We start from the raw sequence: 27,416 nt of genomic DNA on the forward strand, positions 1-27,416 counted from the left end.
CGTACAATGCCCATACTTGAGAGGCTTCCAGATTTATCTGGAAAGCATCTTACTGTGTGACTGCAGTTTTACAAGCTCACAGCAGGAGAAGAAATGACTGAGATTACTTTAACTGACAGAACAAAACCATAACTCCCATTTCACTCCTTTTCTACTAAAGGAAAAGGACATTTTTTTGTATCTAGTGGTACAATTTCAGATTCTGATAATATCACCATTTCTTATGGGAAAGGAAAGAGAGGGAAAAATTACCCTTTAGTCACTTTATTATATAAAAAAGGTTCTGGCATCTGGATACCTAACACAGCTCATTTGGTTGATAGCTTATGTACCAGAATATACAGATCTGGGAATCAGAAAATAAAAGCATTTACCCATCAATAAATCTGTTAAATCAGATATACATTCAGCATGCTACTCAAATGTTAGTTTTGCTTACTTCAGTAAACAATGCCCACTGTTTTAAAGATGGTGCTTTCGCTACACATATACATGTGCACACAACCCTCTTCATCTTTTATTTAAAGGTAGGTAGGCCTTGGGTCAGATTCTGGCACCTTTATTCATAGGTAGTACCACTTTATTCTTTGAGCAGTCCCACTGGTTTTAATGGCAATGCTCAAGGAGTAAGGAACTATTCAGTGTGGGTAAGGCTCCCAGAATATGGCCTTTAATAATGTGCACACAGGATCAAAGAGAGGAGTGCCAAAGTAACACTCATTTAATTGATAATTTACATAGTCAGACGCACTACCATAGCATTATAGCAAAGATACTGCAGATTAATAAAAATTCCATTCTGTGGGCATTTTCCCTTGTTTTGTTCCAGTAAAGATTTTCAGTGAACAAAAATATTAAAACCTCATGATTTCAAATAAAAGCTAAACTTTGTTAGTATTCACAGCACAACTACAGAGGAAGGATTATTTTCTGGAGGAGAGAAATATTGTTGTTTCAGAGGATCAAGATAAAAAGGTGAGAAAGATAAAAGAGAAAATAAGGAAATTTTCTTTTTAGTAGTTTTCCGATATTTAATCTTTTAAACATCAGGAAAATAGATTATTAAAAAGTCCACACAAAAAGTTGTTCATTCATGCTGGGTTGAGTCACAATATTTTACTCATTCCCTGCACAAAACTATTTCCTGTGCCACTGAATTATGAAACAAGATGATGCACGGTTGCAAAATAATTACCTATAATGGAGTAAGTGAGCTGCAAGCCTTCAGCGGGTCCTTTCTTTTGCAAATAAGGTTTTACATATTTTACCACGTCACCTAGATATTCCAAAGTCTTTGTTACCATGGCAGATTTCTCAGCTACAGTCTGAAGGCCACTGTAAGTTACACCAACAGCCTGAGAACACAAAAAAAGTTAAATAGACCAGACTCTGTTGGATTTTGTTTGTTTTTGTTAAGTACTGTGCTGAAGCTTGGCTAAATACTTTTTAAAAAAAAGCACAATCAAGATTTGGTTTTACATTGCACATTATAACTGTCCTGTAGAACCATGATAAGAGGTACAGTACCTTAATGAATTGGACAAGAGCATTCTTAGGGTCTTGCTTGAAGATTGAGTCATCAAAGTGTGCCTTTGAGAAGATGTTTTCTACTTCTGAGAGTTTAAAAACCAGCCTTGTCATTTCAGTCAGCTGCTCCACATAAACTTTCCCTGTTTGTTATAAAGGGAATATAACTGAGAATGCAGTATACTTTGCTAGTCAACTCCAGATATGGTTGAGTTTTCTATTTATCTGTTAAGAAAATCATGAAGTCAAACACGATTCAAACGTGTTTAAAATATGAAGACTCCATAAGTTAAGGTTTCTTACTAGACAAAGGGCTTGTTTCTAAACTAGGCAAGTATCCAACACTGGGTGAGAGTAATGTGTATTAGGAGTAATCCAAGCCCTTCACTCTACCATTAGCCTTCCCAGAAATTTACAGAATATACATGAACAATATCTTTTAGAAGATTTGTTCTGTGGATAATTAGAAGTGCAGTATTCTAAATAAGTCTGAATAAATATCATTCAGCACATAAGGATGAAGCAGCCAAGAAAGCAAAATATCCAATCTAAAATGGGAAAGAATTATTCATAATTGGATGTTTTTCTTTTTAGGGAGTTCACAGCATGATTCCTGGTTATTTACTTCAGATTTTCACATTTTTCAGAGCAGTTCTTCATGGAGGAAAAAATAGCTTGTCTCCTTGGGAGCAAGTTTTTGTTCTTTGCTTCCAAGGAAACAGCTCTTTTATCTTTGTTTGTGACAAATTTGTCATATATAGAACAGGCAAAACATCAAGAAATAGCACAAGCCATGTAAAGAAGTACATTTTGTAATTAGGTAAAAGTAAAGAAATACAAACAAAAATACATTTTGTAATTAGTTGAAAATATATGCCATTTTTGCTATATAGAATCGTTACAGCAATTCAAACACTAGGGAAACGTGAACACTTACCAACTGTTCGCTCAGCATCTGTCCTGGTCAACGTACCAGTAGGCTGATCAATGTACATTTGTAAAATGCATCGAAACCAAGAACGTACTGACAAGGCTTCATAGGATGTATGTCCCATACCAGAAAAAGTTTCAGACAATGCGCTGCACAAATATAGTGGTGGGGGGAAAGGAAATAAATAAAGAGCTGGAAAAAAGCCTCATTTTACTTTAATTTTATAGAGAATGTTTTTAGCAACCCCATTTATAACTGTATACAAACATAACACAGAGAGAGGGCCAAACTTGGCATTCCTTTAAATACATGCAACCTACAGAATTTTGCCCAGAGTTTACAGATGCCCAGATACAGGTGATGTGCTAAATTCACTAGTGCCATATGTGGTGATGTAATTTACAGGTCAGATGTAAGACATAAAACTGATGTATAGAAAATCTGTACAGTTTGTTATTTTTCAATCCAGCAATGAGGGTCTCTCTCTCTACTTAGAAGCCTAGGGAGGAGAGGTGATTTGTTTTGGCAAATAAGACTGTGACGAATCAAAAATAGTTAAGGAGAAAAACCTCACTAAAGCAATCTAGAGGTGTCACAAATGACTGTGAAGTGACTAACAAGGGAGTATAAAAGGAACTATCCTCCTCTACAAACACAAAGAGGGCCAGATTCTCCCCTAGTTTACACCACAGCAAATCAGGACTAATTACATCAGAGCCAGTACAGCTATACTGGTGTACAGAAAAGTGTAAGAGAGAAGAAAAATCAGGTGCACTTTAACTGTCCATGGCAGCACACTTCCCAGATATTTCCAGCAGCCAAGTCCCACATAGACCCCCAATATCACTTGAAAGTATTCTGTCAGACCAAACATAATTTGAACATTGAATATATACTTTAAGTACTATGAAATTGGCACCATTTTACAATATTTAAATGTGTGATGCAATGTATACTCCTGGGAGAATTCTGCACCAAAAATTTAAAATTCTGCAGCCTAAAATTAAAAACTCTGCACACAATATTTTTAAAAGTCTACAAAATTCTGCAAATTTTATTTGTCAAAGCAACACTGCATAATCACACCAGTTTCAATTATTTTGGTAATTTATGTCAAAACACCTGTCAGCAAATATGTCTGTATACAGACATCCACAGAAATTCCCCCAGGAGTAGAGAGTTAAAGAAACCACTATGACAACCCAATTCCTGTTTCTCTGTCCCTTCCCACCTCCCAGAACCCAGCCATACTCCCCGAGCCCAGACGCTCACCCCTCCCTCCCAGAAGCCAGCCGAGCCCCCCAGCCCAGACACCAGCTCCCTCTTTTCCAGAACGCAGCTGTGCACCAACCAGCCCAGACACCCACCCCTTACCTTCCAGAACCCAGCCGTGCCCCCCCAGCCCAAACACCCATCCCCCTACCGCCTATGGATCCAGAAGGAGAAACAGCCTGTTGCTGGGTCCCAGCCAGGCTTGTGTAATGTCCAGCACACCACGGTCTCCTTCCCTCAGAGCATGCAGGGAACTGCAGCTGCTAGGAACTCTCAGAAGGGGAGGGATAGCTCAGTGGTTTGAGCATTGGCCTGCTAAACCCAGGGTTGTGAGTTCAATCCTTGAGGGGGCCATTTAGGGATCTGGGGCAAAAATTCGGGATTGGCCCTGCTTTGAGCGGGGGATTGGACTAGATGACCTCATGAGGTCCCTTCCAACCCTGATATTCTGTGATATGCCGGGCAGTGTGAGCTGGGCTCTGCTGCCTCCAGCAGCCCCTAGTGGCATCCAGCAGCACTGCAGCCCTTTCTGTGGGGGAAAGGAAATTATGCACAAAAAAACATTAATTTCTGAAAAATTCTGCATTGCACACTGGCGCAGATTTCCCCGAGAAGTACCTGTTGTGGAGGCAGACAGAGGGGGCATTGTGGCAACTCTATCGGAGGATGAAGCAGATTCACCTGACTAATGAGCGGGTATCATGCCACGTAGGTGTTGGGTGAGTGGCTCGCTGACCAACTTCGCCAAGGAGCTCAGTCACACTAGTTGGTGCTGCGATGTTCACAGCCTCACAGACTTTTTTCATATATCTAAGGAGTGCCTGCTACTCTTCTGCCCGAGCAACATGTGCCTGTGTAATTGTGCTTAATTCCATCAGGAGCTCCTAGCTGCAGGACAAAACATCTCCTCTGCATATGTCAATAGCACTGGGGAGAAGGTGCTGTGCCATCTGCAGTTACTAAGAGACCAGTTGTCATATTTGCTTCAAGTTAAGGAAATTAACTGGGGGTGTGGGTGTGGAGAAGGACACCTTCATATTCATTAGAGAGAGGGCACATGATAACAGTTTTCAAGTACATAAAAGGTTGTTACAAGGAGGAGGGAGAAAAATTGTTCTTCTTAACCTCTGAGGATAGGACAAGAAGCAATGGGCTTAAATTGCAGCAAGGGTGGTTTAAGTTGGACATTAGGAAAAACTCCTTAACTGTTAGGTGGTTAAACACTGGAATAAACTGCCTAGGGAGGTTGTGGAATCTCCATCATTGGAGATTTTTAAGAGCAGGTTAAACAAACACCTGTCAGGAATGGTCTAGATCAGAGTGGGCAAACTACAGCCCACGGGACCATCCTGCCCTGCCCTTGAGCTCCCGGCTGGGGAGGCTAGCCCCCGGCCCCTCCCCTGCTTTTCCCTCTGCCCCGCAACCTCAGTTCGCCGTGCCGCCAGCACTCTGGGCCAGAGCAGATACAGCTCAGAGCGGAGAGCGAAAGAGAGATGCGCTTCCCCTCAGAATGAAGGCTCTGATTCAGTGAGTGTTTATGTACATGCGTAACTTTATGCAGACCCATTTAAGCCAATGGAACTACCACACCCATACATTTAAGCATGTTCATTTCATGTTTGTAGGACTCGGGCAAAAATCTATTAAATAAATTTTAGGATTCTACTCAACATGCTCATTCTTACGGTCTCAGACATTAGTACTGTGTGTGAAAACTAGTATGAGATTGCCAGATGAAAAGGTCCACAAGTCCAGTTTTATTATTTTGTATTTATTATTATTTTGGATGTTATTGATACTATACTGCACCCCTCCCTAAATATTTTTGTTATAACAGAAACCTAAATATTTAATTATTTCTCTTTTGCAATATCAGAAAAAGTCCAGAGGAATATTAAGACAAGCTTAAAATCTCTAAGCATGAATGAAATGTAAATAGATGTTGGAATTACCAAGTCATAACATTCAACATATTAAAATTCAGCTATGGGTGCTACTGCTTTACCTCTTAAATGGTAGGGATGGTAACAATAGTAGAAGGGGAGGGATAGTCAATATGCAACTAAATAAAGTACAATACTGTATGGGTCAAAGCATTTCATTTAGCTGCAGTGTAATGGCCTTCAAAAGAGTATTGATACAGAGTTATTGTCTAGATCCCAGTTTTCCAATACCAATTAGCAATAACACTTTTTCCATTTGGAAAAAAAAGCGACTTGCTTCATGAAAGAAAAATTAACTTAGCAATTTAAATTTCTACCTGTCAACTTTCATTATCCAAAGCCATAAGAAAAAAGCTTTAGAAAATAAAGGAGGACAAAACCATAATAAATTCAAGGAATCTAGAACTTAGAGAATTGCAAAAGGTCTATAACAAAGAAAGTAAATCACTTGAAGGAAAGCACTGCTTTTTAAAATAACATTTTCCTTTAGACCAATGAACAAATGAGGGAACTTTGTGTGCTAGAAAGGATCCGAAAGAACAAGGAGTTTAAATTGTTCACCTGTTTTGTATTAGATGACTGAGATATCGTGATACCAGCTGGGGACACACCATATCATCCCATCCAAACGACTGCATCATTGCTAAAACAGGCTGTGGCTGGAGATCTGATGGAGCTGTACAGGGCATGTCCAAAGCTAACAGAGTAAAACCTGATTTTCAACAGAGAAAAAGGAGGGGCAGAGTGTTAAGTTTCTCAAAATATTTAAAATATATTCCTGTTCTACGAACAGAGTCTGCTATTAGTTGTTATTTAATACGTATGTTTCTGTCACTCCCACAGGCCACAATCATGATTGGGAACCCATCATGCTAGACACCGCTTAAATGCATATGAAGATGCAGTCCCTATCCTGAGGGGCTTACAATCCATGACAACACACAAGATCCAAAATTTGGCAGACTGATACAATCAAATACACACTGTTTAAAAATACATTTCCTTTTTCCTCCCCCTTTCATGCACGAGTACATTTTTTGTCCTATAACAATTTTTAAAACACTTTCTTCCTCCAGGAATGAACTTTGGAGGATTAAACTATATTTTGAAAGGTAAGGGATCTGTAGAATTGTTTCTTTCTATGTTTAGAATAAACCTTTTAAAAATGAGAGTTCCTTGGGGGCGGAGGGAGGGAGTGTAAACAGTGGAATGATAAAGTTACTTTTGAACTGAACAATCCCACGTAGGCCAAGACAACATCTTCAGATCTAGAAATGAATACCTGCCACAGAATTTTTTTTTTAGAGACGCAGAGTTGGTGAGGTAATATCTTTTATTGGACCAACTGCTGCTGGTGAGAGAGAAACTTTCAAGCTACAATTTAGATGTCACAATTTTTCTCTCACCAGCAGCAGTTGGTCCAATAAAAGATATTACCTCACCCATCTTGTGTCTCTAATATCCGGGAACCAACACAACTATTATAACACTGCATACAGAATTTTTTAATGAGACATAACCATGCTCTTTATACTGGTGGACCACCATGGAACCTACATCCAACACTAACAAAAAAAATTATTCTCAGAGCTCATTCTTTATGCTATGGATAACAAATACATTTCAAGGCAGGCAGGAGACATATCGTGGAATGCTGATATGTTATTAGGCTAAATGAAATCGGCAACAGCAAAGGAGGTTTGGAAGACTGATCTTTATTTTTTGATAAAATGTAAGGTGCTCACCAGCTCCCAGCTTCCCAGAAACCGGCATATTAATAAATTAACAGTATACTTTGAACTACATGTATCCAGAAGCTGATTTTTGACTAGCTGAAGTACATAATAAGTCAATTCTCAGAAACAATACAAATGCAGCTATTTGAATTAATGGAACAGGGCTAGGTCTGTGATCTTTCTACAAGTCCTCAGTAAGGGTCAGTGTGTAGTTTTGCCACCCCAGAAATAGGCTAATGACCTTTTGTAAACCACAGACAAAATATGGTGCTTAGTTCACCGTTTACCCCGGGGAAGGAAGTAATCATGCCAACCCTGGGAGCTACATACTTAGCACAGATTACTTTCCCCACCATGGTGGTTCAGCAATGTTTGCCAGTGCAGGGGGTAAAAGTTGGGAAACTGAGTCATAAGTCCACCCAATTTAGGCTTAATCAATTTTTGCTTTTATTTATACCATTTCAGAAAGAAATATTATCACTCAGTGTCTGGACATACATTTATGCCATCCAGATAACAACAGACAAGACAGAATTGGTAAACAGCCCAAGTTGCCACATTCTGGAGCACTGGGAAGTTCCTCCACCTTCCATGATCGTTGTCGCTTCCTCTGATCCCTTGGTCTGGTCCTTCAGCCCTGTTCCTCAGTTTCTGGTCTGGTGTTTCTCCAGTGTGGGTCCATGTTTGCTTGGTCTTTTATACATTTCTACACTACAGAGTCCTTAATCTTTATCCATTTGGCTTTTAGCACGTCAACCTCATGGATTTTAGGTAACCAGTACATTACGCATGCGCAAGCTTCAGTTACCCAACTTAGGTATTTTTCCTGCTGGTTTTGCAGTTTCTGGGTGATGTTGTTTTGTGTCACCTTGCCCTGTGTCTTTTTTGTTTCTGTGTTTTTATTTATCATTACTTGTTTGTGTATCTATTTCTTACATCTCCCAACATAACATGTTGATTCTGTTCTACAGGCAATAACATTTTAAGCAGATTAGAAATTCTATGTAAAAGAAGAATTGGCAAAACCACACTCGTGCCACCAAAACCTTGGCTTAAGAGATACCTTATCTGTACTCATTCTCTGCACATAATTACAAGTCATTAAAATATAGCTATCAAAGCTCTTAATCTTACCATTAACAGTTCTTCATTTTATATTTCAATGTTACAAGTCAGTATTTGGATTCTTTAATGTCCACATATCTTCATTCAAAGCTCAGATTTATTTGTAAATCATTACAAAGAAACTTTGTTAGAAATTTTCCTGTGAATGCATTTTTGAGGGGTGATTCCATTTTAGGGGCCTTGATATTTAGTTGTTTTAATGGTACTCCAACACCAGTATACTCTGAGAGAGAGGGGAAGGGGGCAACCTGGTTAAAGCTGCCGCTTCCTGTCCCTGGATGTCCACTCCCCACCCACTTGAAGAGAAGGGGGAGTAGCAGTGCTGTGGAGGCTTCTGTCTCTCCCTTGTCTTGCAACCTTCAGTGCAAGTAGCCCACGCAGTGGTGTAAGAAGTTGCATTCCTCCACATTGCTCCCCTATATCAGTGTATAACACAGGTCACAATTGTATCTATACTCAGCACTCTAAGCAGATTTCTAATAGAGGTTGGTTCTCTCACTATTTCATTGTATGAAGAAGATGAAGATGAAGAAGAAGAAAATGGAAGGAGAATGGATCTTGCTTTGGTTTTGTATTGCCATTTTCTATAATGCCTCAGTGGTGGCATTACCCTTTCACAAGAGTCTCTCTCATTACCATTATCTCACTTAACTATTGCAGAACTGCTCCAGTTCAAGGGTCTCTTAGCATTTACGTTACTGACCTAGTCCCTGAGAGCTTATAAACACAGTTCTTAATTCACATCATGAGGAAAAAAAAAAAAGACTCCGTTTCGATCTGGCCTTTTCAGATTCAGTACATCCTCAGAGCTAGAGATCAGCCCCCTGTCAAACTGAAACATAGTATTATATTAACATTTCAGCAAAAATAATACTGCATCCAAATGCAGTGAGCCAGATCCTCAGCTGCCACAAATCAGCGTAGCTCCACCGAAGCCAAAGATCTGATCCAGCATTCTTACTATTCACTGACACACTATCCATCTGTCTGGATTCGGAGTGGTATTTGCAAGGTAAAATTCTAGCAACCTAACAGCTTCCAATACAAAATGACTGATCAGAACAGTCCAATGTAATGTCAGAATGCATCTGAAAGTAAAAATGATACAAAAAGTGATAATGAAATTTACCTTTTAAAAAATATCTGCATAGATGCCAAAACATGATACCAAAATGTAAATTATGTTAAACCATTAGCATACTGAAAAAAACAAGATGAGAGCAAACTTTCATTTGAAGCTATAGAATAGATTTTAGGTATAATGTAATGAACCATAAATCATTATCCTTATTTAGATTACAGCAAACATTACAAATATAATTTAAGCTGTCAATGATGCAAAAAATCAAAGAGTCCTATAGATTCAAACCACTCCAGTATTATAGATCTGCATCCTATTGACAGAGCCAGCACTTCATTTTTTTTGTTGTCAAAATATTTAGCACCATTATCACAGAGCCTAGTCTCTACATTTACGTAGATTTGAGCAACTAAACATGAGCAGGAATATGCCAAAACCTTAAAATGGAGAAAAGTTTGCATCCAGGGAAATAGCAAAGGAGGCAACAGAGAAAAGGAGCGTCAGTGCTGACCTGCAGCTGTATCTGCAAGCTGTGGAGGAGGCAGGGTCTGCGATATCCTTTGGCTCTTCAAGAAGGGAAAAAAATTTCTCCAGAGAGCACTGGCAACAGCAAGGTGGTGCTCTTTAGCCACTAATGGAAGTTGTGTGTTTGGGCCCGTGTTCCCTAGCTGAGGTCCCTGGATCACACGTTTGTGCACACTCCTAGGGAGAAACAAAAACAACGTTAACATGCAGTAAATGAAAAAAACAGATTCTTTCACAGTTTCTTTAAACTGTATAGTCTGAGAACTGAAGGATCATTTTGTGTAATTAAAACCTTTTTACAAGACATTATGCATACCAGTTATTTGATGGATGAATGATGGCATATTAAGCACCATAAAGTTAATGTTAATTACTAATGTCAACCATTAATTATATGCTTTTTAATATGTCAGATCAAAATGAGAAATAGGTCACTTTAAAATGAACGTTTGCATTTTGCAACTGCTGGCAAGACAAGTGAGTCTTGCTTACAATCCAAAGCCAGGCACTTTTTTTTTAAAATTATCTGTAAGAGTGTAAGTGCATGGGTGTGTACAGAAAAACAGTAAATAATGAAAAATGCTTTTTCTTAATTGCAAGACTTAGTATTAAAGTTGACTTTTTAATTTGTGAAACCTCAGTAGATGCATGGTTAGATAAGAGAAAAGATTCGTGTTTTCCTGATGCATTGTAGACAATTCGGTTTGACAGTAGTGCCATAGCTTTCTTAGTACAGTAAGGACAAAAGTTACCACTACCACACAACTCCCATCTCTTCGGGAGACAATGTGGCATAAATTCAATAATGCACTCAATTTTCTTTGATTCTTCTAGTACCATTCCTGCTACTTAATCTAATTTGGAAGTTGTGACTTTCTAGAGGTTTAATAGAGATATGTCTGCAGGGAATCAATGTTCTCAGAGAAATGGGGGTGGGGGGGAGCATTAATACATTTGACTGGTAGACTAGGATAGGAGGCATTACTGCAACGGGCTGATCAACTAAATAACATGCTTATTAAAAACAATCTGCAGGAACACACTGTCATTCCTGTTCCTATTTATCTTCTGGTCAACTCAATTGAGATTGTGCATTAAAGCACAGGCAGCATTATTACATTTGCTTTATTAAATTCTATAAACAGCACTGTAAAGTCAGAGTCAAGATATTTATAAGATAATAGCATAGAGTGAAGGCAGTGAGACTTGCCTTAGCGCTAATGTTTGTAGACTATAACATAAGAAAAAAAACATGAGATAGTCACATGAGCAAATGTTTCACAACACTCCTTTCTCTGGCTTCCTAGGTTTTTATTCTGTGCTCATCCTAATAAATAAAGTTCCCCCCTGGAGAATGTGAAAGAATTATAAAAGAATTACACAACTCATGACACTCATTAGGACATCTGGACTGGAATAATTTTAAATAAAAAGAGCGGACAGGCAGCAAGGCCTACTCTTAGCCCTGGTCTACACTAGGAGTTGAGGTCGAATTTAGCAGCGTTAAATCGATTTAGCCCTGCACCCGTCCACACAAAGCCCTTTTTTCGACTTAAAGGGCTCTTAAAACCGATTTCTTTACTCCACCCCTGACAAGGGGATTAACGCTGAAATCGGCCTTGCCGGGTCGAAATTGGGGTAGTGGGGATGCAATTCGACGGTATTGGCATCCGGGAGCTATCCCAGAGGGCTCCATTGTGACCGCTCTGGACAGCACTCTCAACTCAGATGCACTGACCAGGTAGACAGAAAAAGGCCCGAGAACTTTTGAATCTCATTTCCTGTTTGGCCAGCATGGCAAGCTGCCGGTGAGTGCAGAGCTCATCTGCAGAGGTGACCATGTTGGAGTCCCAGAATCGCAAAAGAGCTCCAGCACGGACCGAACGGGAGGTACTGGATCTGATCGCTGTATGGGGAGAGGAATCCGTGCTATCAGAACTCCGTTCCAGTTTTCAAAATGCCAAAACATTTGTCAAAATCTCCCAGGGCATGAAGGACAGACGCCATAACAGGGACCCGAAGCAGTGCCGCGTGAAACTTAAGAAGCTGAGGCAAACCTACCAGAAAACCAGAGAGGCAAACAGCCGCTCCGGGTCAGAGCCCCAAACATGCCGCTTCTATGATGAGCTGCATGCCATTTTAGGAGGTTCAACCACCACTACCCCCACCGTGTGCTTTGACTGCATCAATGGAGAGGGAGGCCACATGGGAGCAGATTTTGGGGATGAGGAAGATGATGATGATGAGGTTGTAGATAGCTCACAGCAAGCAAGCGGAGAAACCGGTTTTCCTGACAGCCAGGAACTGTTTCTCACCCTGGACCTGGAGCCAGCACCCTCCAAACCTACCCAAGGCTGCCTCCTGGACCCACCAGGCGGAGAAGGGACCTCTGGTGAGTGTAACTTTTTAAATTGTATACATGGTTTAAAAGCAAGAGTGTTTAATGATTCATTTGCGCTGGCATTCGCGGCCAGTACAGCTACTGGAAAAGTCTGTTAACGTGTCTGGGAATGGAGCGGAAATCCTCCATGGACATCTCCATAAAGCTCTCCTGGATGTACTCCCAAAGCCTTTGCAAAAGGCTTATTCTGTCCACCATCGAAGGACACTTTACCACGCCAGGCCAGTAGCACGTAGTCGGGAATCACTGCAGAGCAAAGCATTGCAATGTATGTTTGCTGGTGTTCAAACAACATCTGTTCTTTATCTCTCTGTGTTATCCTCAGGAGAGAGATATCATTCATCATGGTTGAAATAGGGTGCTTTTCTTAAGGGGACATTCAGAGGTGCCTCTTCCTGCTGGGCTGTTTGCCTGTGGCTGAACAGAAATGTTCCCGGCTGTTAGCCATGGGGAAGGGTTAGCCACGGGGAAGGGTTAGCCACGTGGTGGGGGGAAGCAGAATGAGACCTTGTAATGAAAGCACATGTGCCATGTATGTAATGTTAACAGCAAGGTTTACCGTGAAAGAGTGTACCCATTGTTCTATAAAATGTGTCTTTTTAAATACCACTGTCCCTTTTTATTTCTCCACCAGCTGCATGTGTTTCAAGGATCTTCTCCTTCCCAGAGGCTAGCGAAGATTAGAAGGTGAAAAAAACACACTTGCGATGAAATGTTCTCTGAGCTCATGCTATCCTCCCACACTGACAGAGCACAGACGAATCGTGGAGGCACACAATGTCAGAGTGCAGGAAAGCACAAAATGACCGGGAGGAGAGGTGGCGGGCTGAAGAGAGGGCTGAAGCTGAAAGGTGGCAGCAGTGTGATGAGAGGAGGCAGGATTCAATGCTGAGGCTGCTGGAGGATCAAACCAATATGCTCCAGCGTATGGTTGAGCTGCAGGAAAGGCAGCAGGAGCACAGACTGCCGCTACAGCCCCTGTGTAACCAACCACCCTCCTCCCCAAGTTCCATAGCCTCCTCACCCAGACGCCCAAGAACGCGGTGGGGGGGCCTCCGGCCACCCGGCCACTCCACCCCAGAGGATTGCCCAAGCAACAGAAGGCTGGCATTCAATAAGTTTTAAAGTGCTGGGTGGCCTTGTCCTTCCCTCCTCCACCAACCCACCTGGTGCTTCCCTCCTCCACTACCCCTCCTGGGCTACCTTGGCAGTTATCCCCCTACCTATGTGATGAATTAATAATCTGTTTGCCATAGGTAAAACTGTCCTAATAGTTTCTGGAACCATTCGCCATCTCATTACAACAGTAAATAAACACTTGGGTTTTTCTTTTGTTTTCATAATGCATTTTGTATTTTCGCTAAAACAAGGTTTACTAACACAAGGTTTACTTCAAGGTTTACTGTTTACTAACAGACGAAATAAAGTTTGGCTTTATAAAAGCCAGGAACATTTGTTACTCCTGTCCGCAGCCTGGAGGTTGTGCTGGATAATCATATAGCAGCAGTGTTCAGGAACACTTTGTACCGTTTGTACCTGCACAGAGATTGCAGCCATTTCTTTCAGGTGTGGCCCTTGCCACCAGGATCTGTGCCTTTGTCCCCTCCAGACTTAGGGCTATACTTTGGGTCAATCCAGAAATTTAAACAGGTGCAGAATGCCACAGATTGCCTATTAAATGGAGGTGCATGTCACCAGCGCTCCATGATCTGCTGTGGCTGCCTACTGGCTTCTAGACTGAATGTAGTGTTTATTTTGATCTATAAAGGCTTGGGACCCTGCAACTTCAGAGGCTGCCTCTCTCCACCTGCCATACTGTCTGGATGTGATCAGCAGAGGCATTTGTGCTGTATCCCTCTTGATTTAAAAGAAATGGGACCAGTGATAGAGCACTCTTTGTGAGAGGTCCTCAACTCTGAAATAGGCTCCCTCCCACAAGCCCCAGGCTTGCAATAGTCTAAATCCAGTAAGAGAAATGAAAAATTTTAGGAAGAAAAATAATCATTCACGTTCACAGGAATGCTAAGGAGACATTTAACAGCTGAGTAAAGGTTTATACCATAGTTTTAAATGACCTAAAGTCAATACATCCTTACAAACAAATATTAAAACCACCCCGGCCTGTACCTGGCTTCCACTGGAGAAGATCAATGATCTAGGACTAGGTATTGAGATATGTTAAAGGTAACAACCTGGTTAATCTTGTATTAGGGACACACTAACCTGAGGAAGAAACAGAAGATCTGGCCCCAAAACTAGCACTTTCCTCCAGGATCCATGTAGAGACAAGGGAAACTAGGGAGCTCAACTCTATCTACACATGCCTTGTTCCTCTGCATGATATGTAGCCCTCTCTGCTCTTTCAGTACTGTAACAGAGCCATAAGAACCATGCTGACAGGGATCCAAATCCCCTCAAATAGGGAGGGGCATACAGCATTGGAGGTGGGGAAGGTGGTTTAGATATTGCTGACAAGGTCAGCATGAACATACGAACATCCTGCTGCGTTGGAGAAAAGAAACCACCATTCTCCGTGGCTCCCCCGCCACACAGATCCTGCTTTCTGTGTGTGGGCAGCACTACCTATGTTCTGCACTCTCCGGTCAAGGCCTACTGATGCGCTTACAGAAGCAGAGTGTACAATACATTCCGTAATCTGAATGAAATCCAGGAAATGTTGCTCAAAAACTGCCCTGTAACTTTTTTATGTTGAGGGGTTTAAAAAAAAAAAAAAAAAGGAGGCAGAACCAGCATCCTTGGACAAAACTAGAAAGACTGGGTTGAGAGACATCTGTATTTCTAAGGTAATAAATGGCCTCGATGCTTAGAATTTCAAATACTAATATCAGTTCTTTCAAAAAAGGCCAGAAGCAGTCAAATGAAACAAAGCATCACTATAGAAAGACTGACAGCTTTGTATAGATAATAATAGAGGTCTTGTGTCCTATGAGGCACAGTAGGCCTAAATAATGAAGCACTCCCCCCTCTCCTGCTCCAAATCTTCTTCCCCTCAGTGCCCCCAGTACAGAATAATCACTACAGTATCTCTTATTCAGTCGTTTTGATAGCAAATTCAATGTATTTTATATTGGTCCAAATCTTTGGTTTTCAATACCAGTATTGACAAATAACTACATCACAGAAGTTGTTGGAGGAAAGCTGAGACTTTATGAGAGGGGCGGGGGGGGGGGGGGGCAGTTTAGTCTTTTGATACCTGGAATCAGAAAACTGGGGGAGCTGGTTCTGAATTTTTGGCTCCTGGGTGAATTGAGGAGATCCCCTTTACACTGCCCCTTTTGGGCAGGGACAGAGGGGACTTCAAATCTGGAAGTGTCGGGGGAGGGCAGCTATTAGGTTTTCTCCTCTGCACCCTGCCAGAAAATCTGCCACTACATCAACAACGATGGAAAAGAGTATTACTCTGATGTTTCCGCTAAATGACCAGAAGTGAAATATTTGTCGAAGTTGGCATCATTTAAAGTAGTATCCTTGAGCATCAGTGTTAACAATCCATTGATATGGATGAAGCAAGTGCCTTAAAAAAAAAGAAAATGTAGATTCTGGAGTACAATTACATGGCAAATTCAAAACAAAGGGCAATCATTCAGCAATTTATGCAGCCACAAAAATCTTGGCTGCATAATCATATTATATACACAACACTTTGATAACAATGCACTTGAAGCTTCTACGGTATTGCATTTATCACAAGAGCAAAATTCTAAGATCTTTGTTATAAGGGATAGTCTATAAATTCCATTCAGTGAGATAATGGGTCTGATCACTGAACAGTATTTTACCTTTTTCAAACATTACAAACATCAACACTCCTATGCACTTTTTTCTTTAAGAATTGTTGCTTCTCACAAAACTTGGATCATGAACAAGTCTTCTACAGGAGTCAGAAAAGTTCCTTATTTTTGACAGAATGATTCAAGTCTTCTTCAGTGGCTATGTTTTCATTCAGCATACAACAAAGACAAATATTTTCAAATGAATACGCCCTCCACTGGATTCTGAAATGACCTCTAAAATCATCTACATCTTTTGTTATAGTGCTCATGCTTGTCTTGGGTTTTTTCCCTAAAAAAATAAAAATAAAATAAAGACAACCAACCCCTTCAGAGATTACTCCTGGTGGAATTCTGGGTCAAAAAAATTAAAAATTTTGCAACAAAATAAAAATGGTGCGCACAATACTTTAAAATTCTGCAAAGTGTTGCATATTTTATGTGTCAAAATAACACAGTGTTATCACACCAGTTTCAATTATTTTTGATCATTTATTGCAAAATACCTGTCAGCAAATATGTAACAATTCAGACAATAAAAAAGATCTAGGAATGTTTTTTAACAAATAGATTCCTTACTAGGCATATTAATACAGAACTCTGAGTAATAATAATTCATTTAAACTACAATACAGAACCGTATTTCCTGCACCCCTCAGAAGCAGTGCAAAGGCTTGGGGGAGTCAGGGGTAACGGAGGAACTGAGGGAGAAAGAAGTAAATTGCTGGGAATGAGCCTGGGTGTGAACCTGGAGGGTTGTTGGGTATGGGTGGGAAAAGTATGGAACAGGTTTTTTTTTGCAGGGGCGGGGAGGGATTGTTAGGGAGCTTCCACCATGCAGACCTTGGCTGACCCCTAGCCTCTCCCATTCAGTCAGGCACATCTGCCTCTGTCCCCATATGTCTCTGTGCCCTCACCCAGCCACTCCCCTGTCCCTGTACCCCCTCCCCTCTGTTCCCATGTGTCTCTGTGCCGTGGGATGCTGGAACAATTTTTATAGCGGGGGTACTGAGAGCCATTGATTCAAACTGTTACCCTGTGTATAATGGAAACTACTTCAAGCAAGGGGGTGCGGTAGCACCCCCAGCACGCCAAGTTCCCAGCATCTAGGTCTGTGTCCTCACCCAGCCACTCCCCTGTCTCTATGTAGCTCCACACCTCCTACCCCGTCCCCATGTGTCTTTGCACCTCCCTCCCCTGTGGCCCTGTGCCTCCACTCCCTTTCAGCCCCTGCCCCAGTTTGTCCTCCACTACTAGCCCTTATGAGTCCCTGTCTGACCCCCCAGCACCCTACGCTGTCTATCTCCCCATAGCTCCTGTCTCCTGACCTGGCCACAGGTGCTCTGAAGAAGGCAGGCTTTCTCTTCCTTGTGTGTTCTGCAGTCCAGGTAAGTGTACTGCCACTAGGTATATTCAATGGATGATGTGCCAGTTCCAGAGTTTGACTGCTTCCTGGAAAAGTAAGGAGGACCTTATCTCACCTTGTTTATTGATGTAAAACATGGTGGTTGTGTTGTCAGCCATTATTTGGACCAACTGTCCTGATATCCAATGGAGAAAGGATTTGCAGGTCTTCCGAGTTTCAGGACATTGATGTGAATTCTCCTCTCCCACAGGCCTGTGTTATTTGTTCATCCATATGGGCACACCATCTTTGTAAGAATGCATCCATGACTATCATCTTGGAAGGTTGAGATGCTCTAAATAGGACCCCTCCTTCCATCATCTCAGGGAGGATAGGACCAAGGGTGGGATGGTGAGGAGCATGTCCAAGTGATGTTTGGAAGGTGTGTAGACCAACTTCAACCAACCTACAAAAATCAGAGGTGAAGTCTGGCAATACAAAGTATTTCTTTGTATGGCAGATAAAAAATATCAGGTCTTCTCTTGTGGAAACACTGTCATTTCCTGGGTGGTTCCAAAATCTTTGGTGTAAAAGTATGGCTGGATTGGTCTCTGTGAGGGATACTGCTGTTTCAGTTACTTCCTTTTAGACGCTGGCGTGTGGGCTCTGAGGGAATACAAGTTGGCTTGTGAGTCCTTTTTCAGAGTGTGTAGAGCCTCATCAGCTTCAGAGATGAACAACAGGCTCCTTCAAAGGGCAAGTTCTCCACTGTGTCTAGACTTCCCTGGGGAAACCCGATCCGTGAAGCCACAATGCCCCACACCTGACTACAGGCATTGCCATTGTTCTGACAGCCATATCTGCTGCATTCAGCACTGCTTGGAGATTTGTTCTGGCCTTCACTGACCAGTGACATGAAGTTCTAAGGAGTGTCATTGGGAAGTCTGTCTGCAAAAGCAAATAAACAGTCTCTCAAGAATCCAGGCTAATACGGCCTGATAATTGGCTATGCAGAACTGTAAGCTTTGCCTCAATAAATCTAGTCTCTTTCGCTCTCTCTCTTTTGGTATGGATTGGAGTTGTTTTGCCTTTTTGTTCACCACAGTGAACACAGCGGTAGAAGAACTCTGCACCCTTAGGAGACACGTGATATTTTTTTTTATCTGCCATACAAAGAAATACTTGGTGCCAAGGCAGGTGTCTGCCACAGAGTATCGGCTGGATCCATATAATTAATTGGGAGGGTTGGAGTATGTCTATCAGAAAGAAAACATAAAATCATCACTGATAAAGTTTACAGATGACATAAAAAGGGGGGAGTGGCAAATAATGAAAAGGATAGGTCCCTGATTCAGAGTGATCTGGATCACTTGGTAAACTGGGCACAAGCAAACAATGAGTGTTATATATAAATACATATATCTAGGAACAAGGATTGTAGGCCATACTTATAGATGGGGCGACTCTATCTTGGAAGCAGTGACAGATGGGAGGTTGTGGTAGATAATTAGCTGAACATGAGCTCCCAGTGCAACGCTGTGACCAAAAGGGCTAATGCAACTTGGGATGTATAAGCAAGGGAATCTTGAGAAGGAATCGGAACGTTATTTTTCCTTTGTATTTGGCTCTGGTGCGACTTTTGCTGGAATACTGTGGTCCAGCTCTGGTGCCCACAATTAAAAAAGAATGTTGATAAATTGGAGAAGGATCAGAGAAGAGCCACAAGAATGATGAAGGGAGTAGAAAAGCTGTCACAGTGATAGATTCAAGGAACTCAATCTATTTAGTTTAACAAACAGGTAGAACACAATTCAATGGCTAGAAGATGAAGCTAGAGAAATTCAAACTAGAAAGATGACAAATTATTGACAGTGCGTAATTAACCACTGGAAAAATTTAACAAGGCTCAGACTGGATTCTTCCTCACTAACAATTTTTAAATCAAGATTGAATGTTCTTCTGAAAAAAGACAGGCTCTAGGAATTATTTTGGGGGAAATTCTGTGGCCTGTGTTATAGAGGAGCTCAGAATAGATGATCACAATGGTCCTTTCTGGCTTTGGAATCTATGAGTTTCTGTGTCTGATCTTGCAGCTCCTCAATATGGATTTGAAGGGCATCAACCATCCTTTTTAATAGCTCCTGGATGCTCTGATAATCATCCATTTGAGGGGTCGAAGTGACACTATGGCCTCATTGGGAAATGAAGAGGAAAGGATTTTCTGTGCCAGCAAATGCAGCCTCTAGTGCATGCTCTCTCATTACTTTCTCCTCTATTTGTGATTGTGCTGGAATCAAGAGAGGCTGCTGTAGTCTCCGGGTACACAGTTCTGTAGAGGAAGCAGCCTTCTGGCGGTGTTGTTGTCCCTGGATCCAAAGTTGCTCTGAGTCAACCAGGGACCCCAGCAAGACCACATGGGCATTGGTGGGTAACAGCCTGGTGGTCAGGGGATAGAGAATCATGAGCCAGATTCTGTGGAACTCAATATCTTTCTCGTGAGGAGTATGTGGATCCTATATAAGATGTCGAAGGCTGCAATAACAGTCTGGGTGAATAAATATGTTGCTGGAGTAGAATCTCTTCATCCTCCAATTCTGAAGATGAATCCAAAGAGAATGCACTGCTCAGACCCATGGTCAGTGCCGTGAGTTAGGGGAGGATGGTGCCTCATTACTAGACACTGTTGGTGCCAACTGCAGTGCTGAAGTCAACGGCAAAGAGGACTGAGGTTCTGGGTGAATCTGCAGGTCCATTGGTGTCAAATATTTAAACGATACTGTGTGGGGCATCACGGATGGCTGCACAGGATCCAGGTTGTGTCAACATGGCATAGCAATCTCCACCACAGTGATTATGCACTGCCCCAACTGGCTTGGTTCCAGTGCTGGAATGGTTGGTGCCCAGGGCCCTTGATGCAGATGGTGCTGGGGTTGGTGCCATGGTCTTTCCCAATGTTCCAGTTTTCAGTACCAGGTGTTTTGATGCTGTACAGCTGGAACTATTATGAGACTGATGTTCAGCAGGAACCGTTCTGGGCCATGGTGTGTCAGATGCTGTTTAGTGCCACAGGGAGGTCTTCTCAGAGAAAACCCTAGTGGACCACCTGTCCTGGAACTTCTAGCCTCCTGAGGTCTATCTGAGGACAACACTGTAATTGTAGTCATGATTGAAGTTGGGGTTCTCAAAAAGCCCTCACTTGCACTCTGCAGCTCAGAAGGAGGGGGTCTAGTAGCCTAGCTTCAAAGTCAGTTTCATTGACTTGGTCATCAGGAAGACCTGAAGGTAGGCCTTCTTGGCTCAGGAGCTGAAGGACATGCAGATTGCACATTTTCTGGGAACATGCAATTATCCCAGACAACAGAGGCATTTGGAATGTCCATCTGATGCTGAGATAGCTCCCTCACAAGAGGGGCAGCATTTAAACCCAGGTGAATAGGATGGCGCCATACCAACCATTAAATTCAAACAACTGAAGGTTGTTAGCTAGCAGTACTAAAACTACTAATTATGTTATGAAACTAAAGGTAAAAATCTGTTAGATAAGCTATAAAGTAGGCTGACAGTCTCTCTGATGGTTGGGCTCGATCCTGAAGTTGTGAGGCAGAGACAGGAACTGAATGGCGACAGGTGCATCTCACTTTCATGCACCCTTGCAGAGATGCATGAAGACTGAAGAACACACGTGCACTCTACAGATACTGCTGGCCAAAAGACTCCAATCTCTAGCTCATGAGCACTATCAGTGAATGCATATGGACAATCGCTCAATGGAGAACATAATTTTCACAGACTAGATTCATGATATCTAGTGAAATTTCTCCAAACACATCAGAAGTGCTTGTCACTACCACAGCAATGAGCACAGTATAAATGTTTGTATTTGTGTATACCCATGTATACTGTTTAGATTGTATGCTGTTTGGGGCATGGTCTAGCTCTTATCTTATCTGATTATACAGCACCTACCACAATGGGACTCTGATCTTGATTGCAGCCTCCAGCTGCTACCGTAATACAAATAAGAACTACTCTCTCAGAAAGTCAGAAGTTCAAAAATTAAGCTGGTTTTGAGGTCTCCAAATACAAACAAAGCATCTAAAAAGTGGTAACTCAAAAACAACCACACAGAATCTTACCAAAGCTCTAGGGAAATAAAAAGTTGGATTTCAAGATAATAGCATGAGAAATTGCAACCCCAAAAGATTTTTTTTTTTCCTTCAGAAAGATAGAAATGCTTGAAAAGAGGGGGTTATAATGAATGTGTCAGTGTCGCCTGAGCTATAATGATAGCATCTCTACCACAGTGCTGTAATGCAGACATAATATTTTATCATTATTTTTTCAGTTCTGCTTGTACAGACATTAATGCTCCTCCATCAGCTTAGTATTTATTACAGCATGTTTCGGTGTTCTTCTGACAGTTTTGTCTGCTTCAATAATCAAAAATAAACTGCACGCTGAAATGTTTACTAGAAAAAGGAGGGAAGGGGAAAATGTGAGAAGGGAAAACACGCATAAGAGCCGGCCAGTTTTTGTTAAATGCTTCCACAACACACCCATTTCTGCACAGGTATTCTACAACAGAAACTGCTGTACCCCATAATTACATACGACACTGTTACAGCACCTATTCATCAGAGGCTTTTGCAATAGCTACGCAAAACAGTGTAATGGAGGAATAGATTGAGATGTTTGAAATTTTGGATTTTATGCCTTTAAATGGACACAATCAAGACAACCGATTTGGTTCAATTTAAAGGTCTGCATATCGCACAAGCCAAATGAATTGCCTGCTCCACTAGCTTCATTATTGTGGGCTGTCAGTGTACTAAAACTTGGAAGAGTCCTACTTTCAAGTAGCGTAGTATTCTTCCAAGTTTCAATATCCTGCCAGCTCAGGAGAATGGAGCTGGCAGGCAGGCAGATGGCGTAAATCTCAGGAGCACAGACCTGAACCACTGCAACACTCTGGGTTGGAAAACAAGTTGCCAAGATGAAAAGCAGGGATTTTAGCCACGTTGCAAACCCTTGATAGAGAGAGAGAGAGAAAAAGAGAGAGAGCGCGCGAGCGCATGCGAGACCAATCGCAGTCTCATACTTTATGCCTTTCAATTGTGACAACCTCTTTGTAAGTCACAGCCTGTGTAGTGATTTTTGAAAAAAGTACTCTTAAGCCAACCTTAGTTTTCCACATGCAAACCTGGAGACAAAGTTAGAGGCTATGGTGGGATTTTGCCCCATCTATTCTCTAATGCAGGTTATGTATTCAATTTTTCTTAATTGTAAAAATATATTTGTACTACTGAAATAAAAAGCTAACGGAACACTTCAGGTCTCCCAACAGATGAGTTAATCTCTGATTAGTTAATCTTGATGAGTTAAATGGAAGTGCCTTAGGTACTCTCCCTGAACACAGCATGGATCCAATTGGTACTACTATAATTTTTTTAACGTATCGTATAAATGTTCTGATCTCAATGGAAGAGTATAGTATACTCCTGTTTTTAGTGGCCATTGATGCAACAGACCCAACAGATAATAAACCTCTAATATGACATTTTAAACATGCAGAGTAATTAAGTATATTAAAAATCCTTATCTCCTCCTATCAAGCCATTGGAAGAAGGCCTATGGGTATCCAAATTTCTCATTTCAATTCAGCCCAGGGGTCACCTAAGTTAAATAACATCAATACAGAAATGCTTTATACTCAAAGACATGTTCACTGCTTAAACATATTCAACAAATTATGCAAATTAAACAAAGATGGTTGAAGGTACAAATATCCTAAACCATTTAACTATTTGTGTGAATTGACCATACCAATTTTTTTCCAGAACTAGTTCCAAGGCTGTAACCAAAGTTCAACTTACAGGAACTTCTATTGGCACATACCCGGCAGGGTTAAGGTTGACAGATTTTAAAATACACTAATACAAATGGCAGGTTTCAGAGTAGCAGCCATGTTAGTCTGTATCCGCAAAAAGAAAAGGAGGACTTGCGGCACCTTAGAGACTAACACATTTATTTGAGCACAAGCCTTCGTGAGCTACAGCTCACTTCATCGGATGCAATGAGCTGTAGCTCACGAAAGCTTATGCTCAAATAAATGTGTTAGTCTCTAAGCTGCCACAAGTCCTCCTTTTCTTTTTTTAGTAATACAAATGAAGCTATAGTAATATTTTCCTCACTAAGTTACCTTACTAGATTATGTGCATCAATATATATGATACAGGTTCTCACCAATTAAAAGGAAAAATCAATCTACGTATCAATAACTTGTATCAATACATAATTACAATATCCACAGTTGCAGAAGGGGGTCTTTTGTTATTTTTCCACCTTTTAATAAACAGAAACAATTTAAATGTTAAGAAATCTCAATTTTTTTACGCGCATATTGCTTCCACAAGTAATCCCAATAATTACATTACTATTATTACTACATTGCATTGATATCTCCCATTTTAACATAAAATCAAAAAGCCCTCAGTCAAACAGTGATACCTTTTTAAAGAAAAGCTTTCCAAGGTCAATGACATTCCTAAAATATTCAGTTGGATCAAATGTTTTTCCCAATTTATAAAATGCAGCTGCCTGTGTAGTAAGAAAGAAATAGAAAACATTCCCTATTCAAATTGTAGATGATTATTCATAAGAAATGACTGTACAACGTATGTGGTGATATACGGTTTGGCCTGTACTCCACTGGAGAAATATGAATACAGAAACGTAGCTTCCCTTTGCCTGAAAAATAGGATGAAAACAGATGCTGTCAGACTTGTTTTCATCTCTAAAACCTCCATTAGGTAGAAATCTAGCACTTCTTCCAAAAGCATGGAGCCCTCAGAAAGACAAGCCAAGAGTCTGAGGTCAGAGGATAGGTGCCCTTCTCATGGAGGTATCCAGACAGCTTGGCATGCCATGACAAAGTCCCCAGAGAGGTCAGCTTGCAGTCTAATGTAGTATATTCACAGCAATAAGGCAGATTTTACCTACACGTGTTAGGATCAGTCTTTTGCAGGTGCTTGTGGTGGTTTTGATTGTTATGGTCAGCCTGACTACCTGAGAGCCATTGCAAAGCTGCCATGGAAAGTATGGGGGACACACTGAATTGGGAAAGGTCAAATTACAAAGAGCAATAACTGATGTTTGTGGAGATAACTACTCTGTCCATTTCCCTGTTTAAAGGATCATTGGTTGGCTTGCCTTGGGCAAGCACCACCAGGTCCATACCGGGGTAAACCATCCAGGTGTTCGGGATGGCAGAGTTCAAGTTTGTTAAACCTCCACACAACTTCTGGACATAACTAAGGTGACAACCAGGGTGCTACAGCCTGTTTTGCCATTCTGGATATGGAGGGGTGAATAGACAAATCTTTCTCCATGAGCCCTACACTTTCTTGTCTATTGTAGTGGATCCTATGGTCCTGTATCATGAGAGACAATAAGTAGTTCCACACCTTGGGAGATAGCCTTCTGGGGTTCTCTGAGGAGAAAGTAATAGGTTGTCCAAAAGGTGGGTCCCTGATGGGCTAGGTATCATTTAGAATTGAACCCACCTCTCTTTCAGGTGTATCCTGCTGGCAGCCACATGTTCAGTCCCATGTATGTCCCCCATACTTTCCATGGCAGCTCTCCAATGGCTCTCAGGTCATCAGGCTGACAATAACAATCACAACCACCACAAGCACAGTAAGGCACTACAGTGATATGATTTCTAAGGCACACTAATGTGCATGCACTAACTGGTCCTTGTAGATCCTGCTGGTGTGCAGTAAATGTTCCCTAGTTCATTTTAACATAGTGCAGTTTGAAAAAGTACTACATTAAAATGCACTTGGGAACATTTAGTGCACACCAACAGGGGCTACAGGGACTAATTAATGTGCAACACACTAGTGCACCTTAGAAATTACATCCCCATACTGCGCATTAATCTCCCACGTGTCCCCGTGACAACATTGTGTGTGTTCAGTAACACTTTAAAAACCTACATAGAACGCGCAATAACTTAATTTTGCTCAAAAAGTGAAATGAAGATATACACACAAGATTAGAAGACCCCCCACACACACACACACACGTAAAACATGGGGGTATGGAGAAGGAAAATATCCAGAATTACAGAACATTGGTTAGCTCTTGGTTCCTTAATCTAAGCTCTTTCAAAATTTACAGACCTGGGATAGTTACTTATATTGTTCAACAACAGAAAGTGTCTCTCTTCAGTATAACCTGACCTGTAAGACTTAACCTTGCCTTCTTCCAATCCCTTCTCCCAAGGCTCACTTTGCCACAATGCCTACAAGAAATCAGCCAATCTGTGTTCCATCCTGCAAAGTACTGAGCAATTTTTCCTAATCCAGAAGAACATTTAGGGCTTGATCCTGCACCATTCAAGTCAACAGGAATTTTACCATTGACTTGAATGGGAGCAGGATCAACCACTATAGTATGTGCTTAAGTGATTTGCTAGATGAAGCCAGAGCACCCAACACCCTTTAGGATCACAGATCTTTCACACAGCAACAGGGAAGAGGGAGATTATAAAAGTGGAAAATATAATTTTCATGCAGAACTATATAGTACCTGAAACTACTTACTTTTTTAAACCCATATTTTTTAAAACTATTGACTCAATTTCAAGTTGATGGACTCTAGATCTGACAATTTTTTTAACTTGTAAAAAAATCAATATTTCTAAATTGTTTCCATTTCACAGGGTTTGAAACAGGCTAATTTTTATTTTTTTCTATTTTTGTCAACATTTTACAAATCAAAATATATCAACACAATCAATGAATAAAACATTACATAATAGTTTCAATATTTTTTTATTTTGATTAAAGTTCTAATTAAAAATGACGTGAAATGTTAAAAAGAGAGTCCATTTTTCATTAAATACTTTTGGGGTTTTTTGATGTAAAACTGTTGCTTAAAAATTTTAAGAAGATCTAATAGACTCTCCAACTGGGGCATAACTTAATCTAACAACCTCTAAAGACATCTTTGGCCCAATTTTATTTCCCACATATTTTAATCCCCACAATTTTAATCTGCAGGGTTGGAAGGCTTGAAGGAAAAGACACTAAAAATAGCTCAAATTTATCTATATTCAATTTTGTATACAGAATAGTAACTCGTAGTTTAATATCAGGTAAGGGGGATGAAATCCATTGTGTTAGCCAGAACAGCAGATCATCATCTGCATACAAGGCAATCTGTGACAGTCTTCCCTGACTGCTACTCCTATTCATTATGAGATGGGAACACATACCAGAGCAAACAATGAAAGAGGAGAGAAAAAAATCCTATGAAATATTCCTAAATAGGGAGATAAAATAGATGGATGTCAAAAGATAGGAAACTTGAATACACGATAACTAGGTAACGTTTCCAAATTTTCAGCAAGCAAGATATTGTGCCATTCCTGGTAAATCAGTTTTATTCTTTACGGAGTGAGGCATAAAGGATTTTGCTCAAGTCTTCTTTTTAGTAAGATTACAGTAGGCACAAAACACCCCTACTCAGATTGTTCCCAACATCTGTATTGTTCCCAATACAGACAGTAGAGCTACTTTTCTGTTACTCAGGAAAAACTCTAGGCTTGCTAAACTTTTACCATCATCACCTCTGAAACACAGTAAAAATCACTGTTAGAACCAACAGTTTATTAGATCAAAGCCACCATCAACAACGTCGACTCTGCCTGGTTGTGTTAACAAGAAAGTGTTTT

The 27,416-nt window shown here is 40.9% G+C and overlaps 1 protein-coding gene across 5 annotated transcripts in view; it reads right to left on the reverse strand.

Moving 5' to 3' along the window:
- MMS22L (MMS22 like, DNA repair protein) overlaps nucleotides 1-27,416 on the reverse strand; it is a 135,641-nt gene that overhangs the window by 24,281 nt on the left and 83,944 nt on the right. For all 5 annotated transcript variants that reach the window (XM_043542671.1, XM_007052789.4, XM_043542673.1 and 2 more), the window contains exons 15-19: nucleotides 10,127-10,317; nucleotides 6,235-6,385; nucleotides 2,465-2,607; nucleotides 1,528-1,670; nucleotides 1,196-1,355 (exon numbers count right to left, since the gene is read on the reverse strand). In XM_043542671.1, coding sequence (XP_043398606.1) covers nucleotides 1,196-1,355; nucleotides 1,528-1,670; nucleotides 2,465-2,607; nucleotides 6,235-6,385; nucleotides 10,127-10,317 — 788 coding nt within the window. The remainder of the gene's footprint in view (nucleotides 1-1,195; nucleotides 1,356-1,527; nucleotides 1,671-2,464; nucleotides 2,608-6,234; nucleotides 6,386-10,126; nucleotides 10,318-27,416) is intronic.

Source organism: Chelonia mydas, chromosome 3 (assembly GCF_015237465.2).
Source record: "Chelonia mydas isolate rCheMyd1 chromosome 3, rCheMyd1.pri.v2, whole genome shotgun sequence".
In the NCBI taxonomy this organism is placed as follows: Eukaryota; Metazoa; Chordata; order Testudines; family Cheloniidae; genus Chelonia; species Chelonia mydas.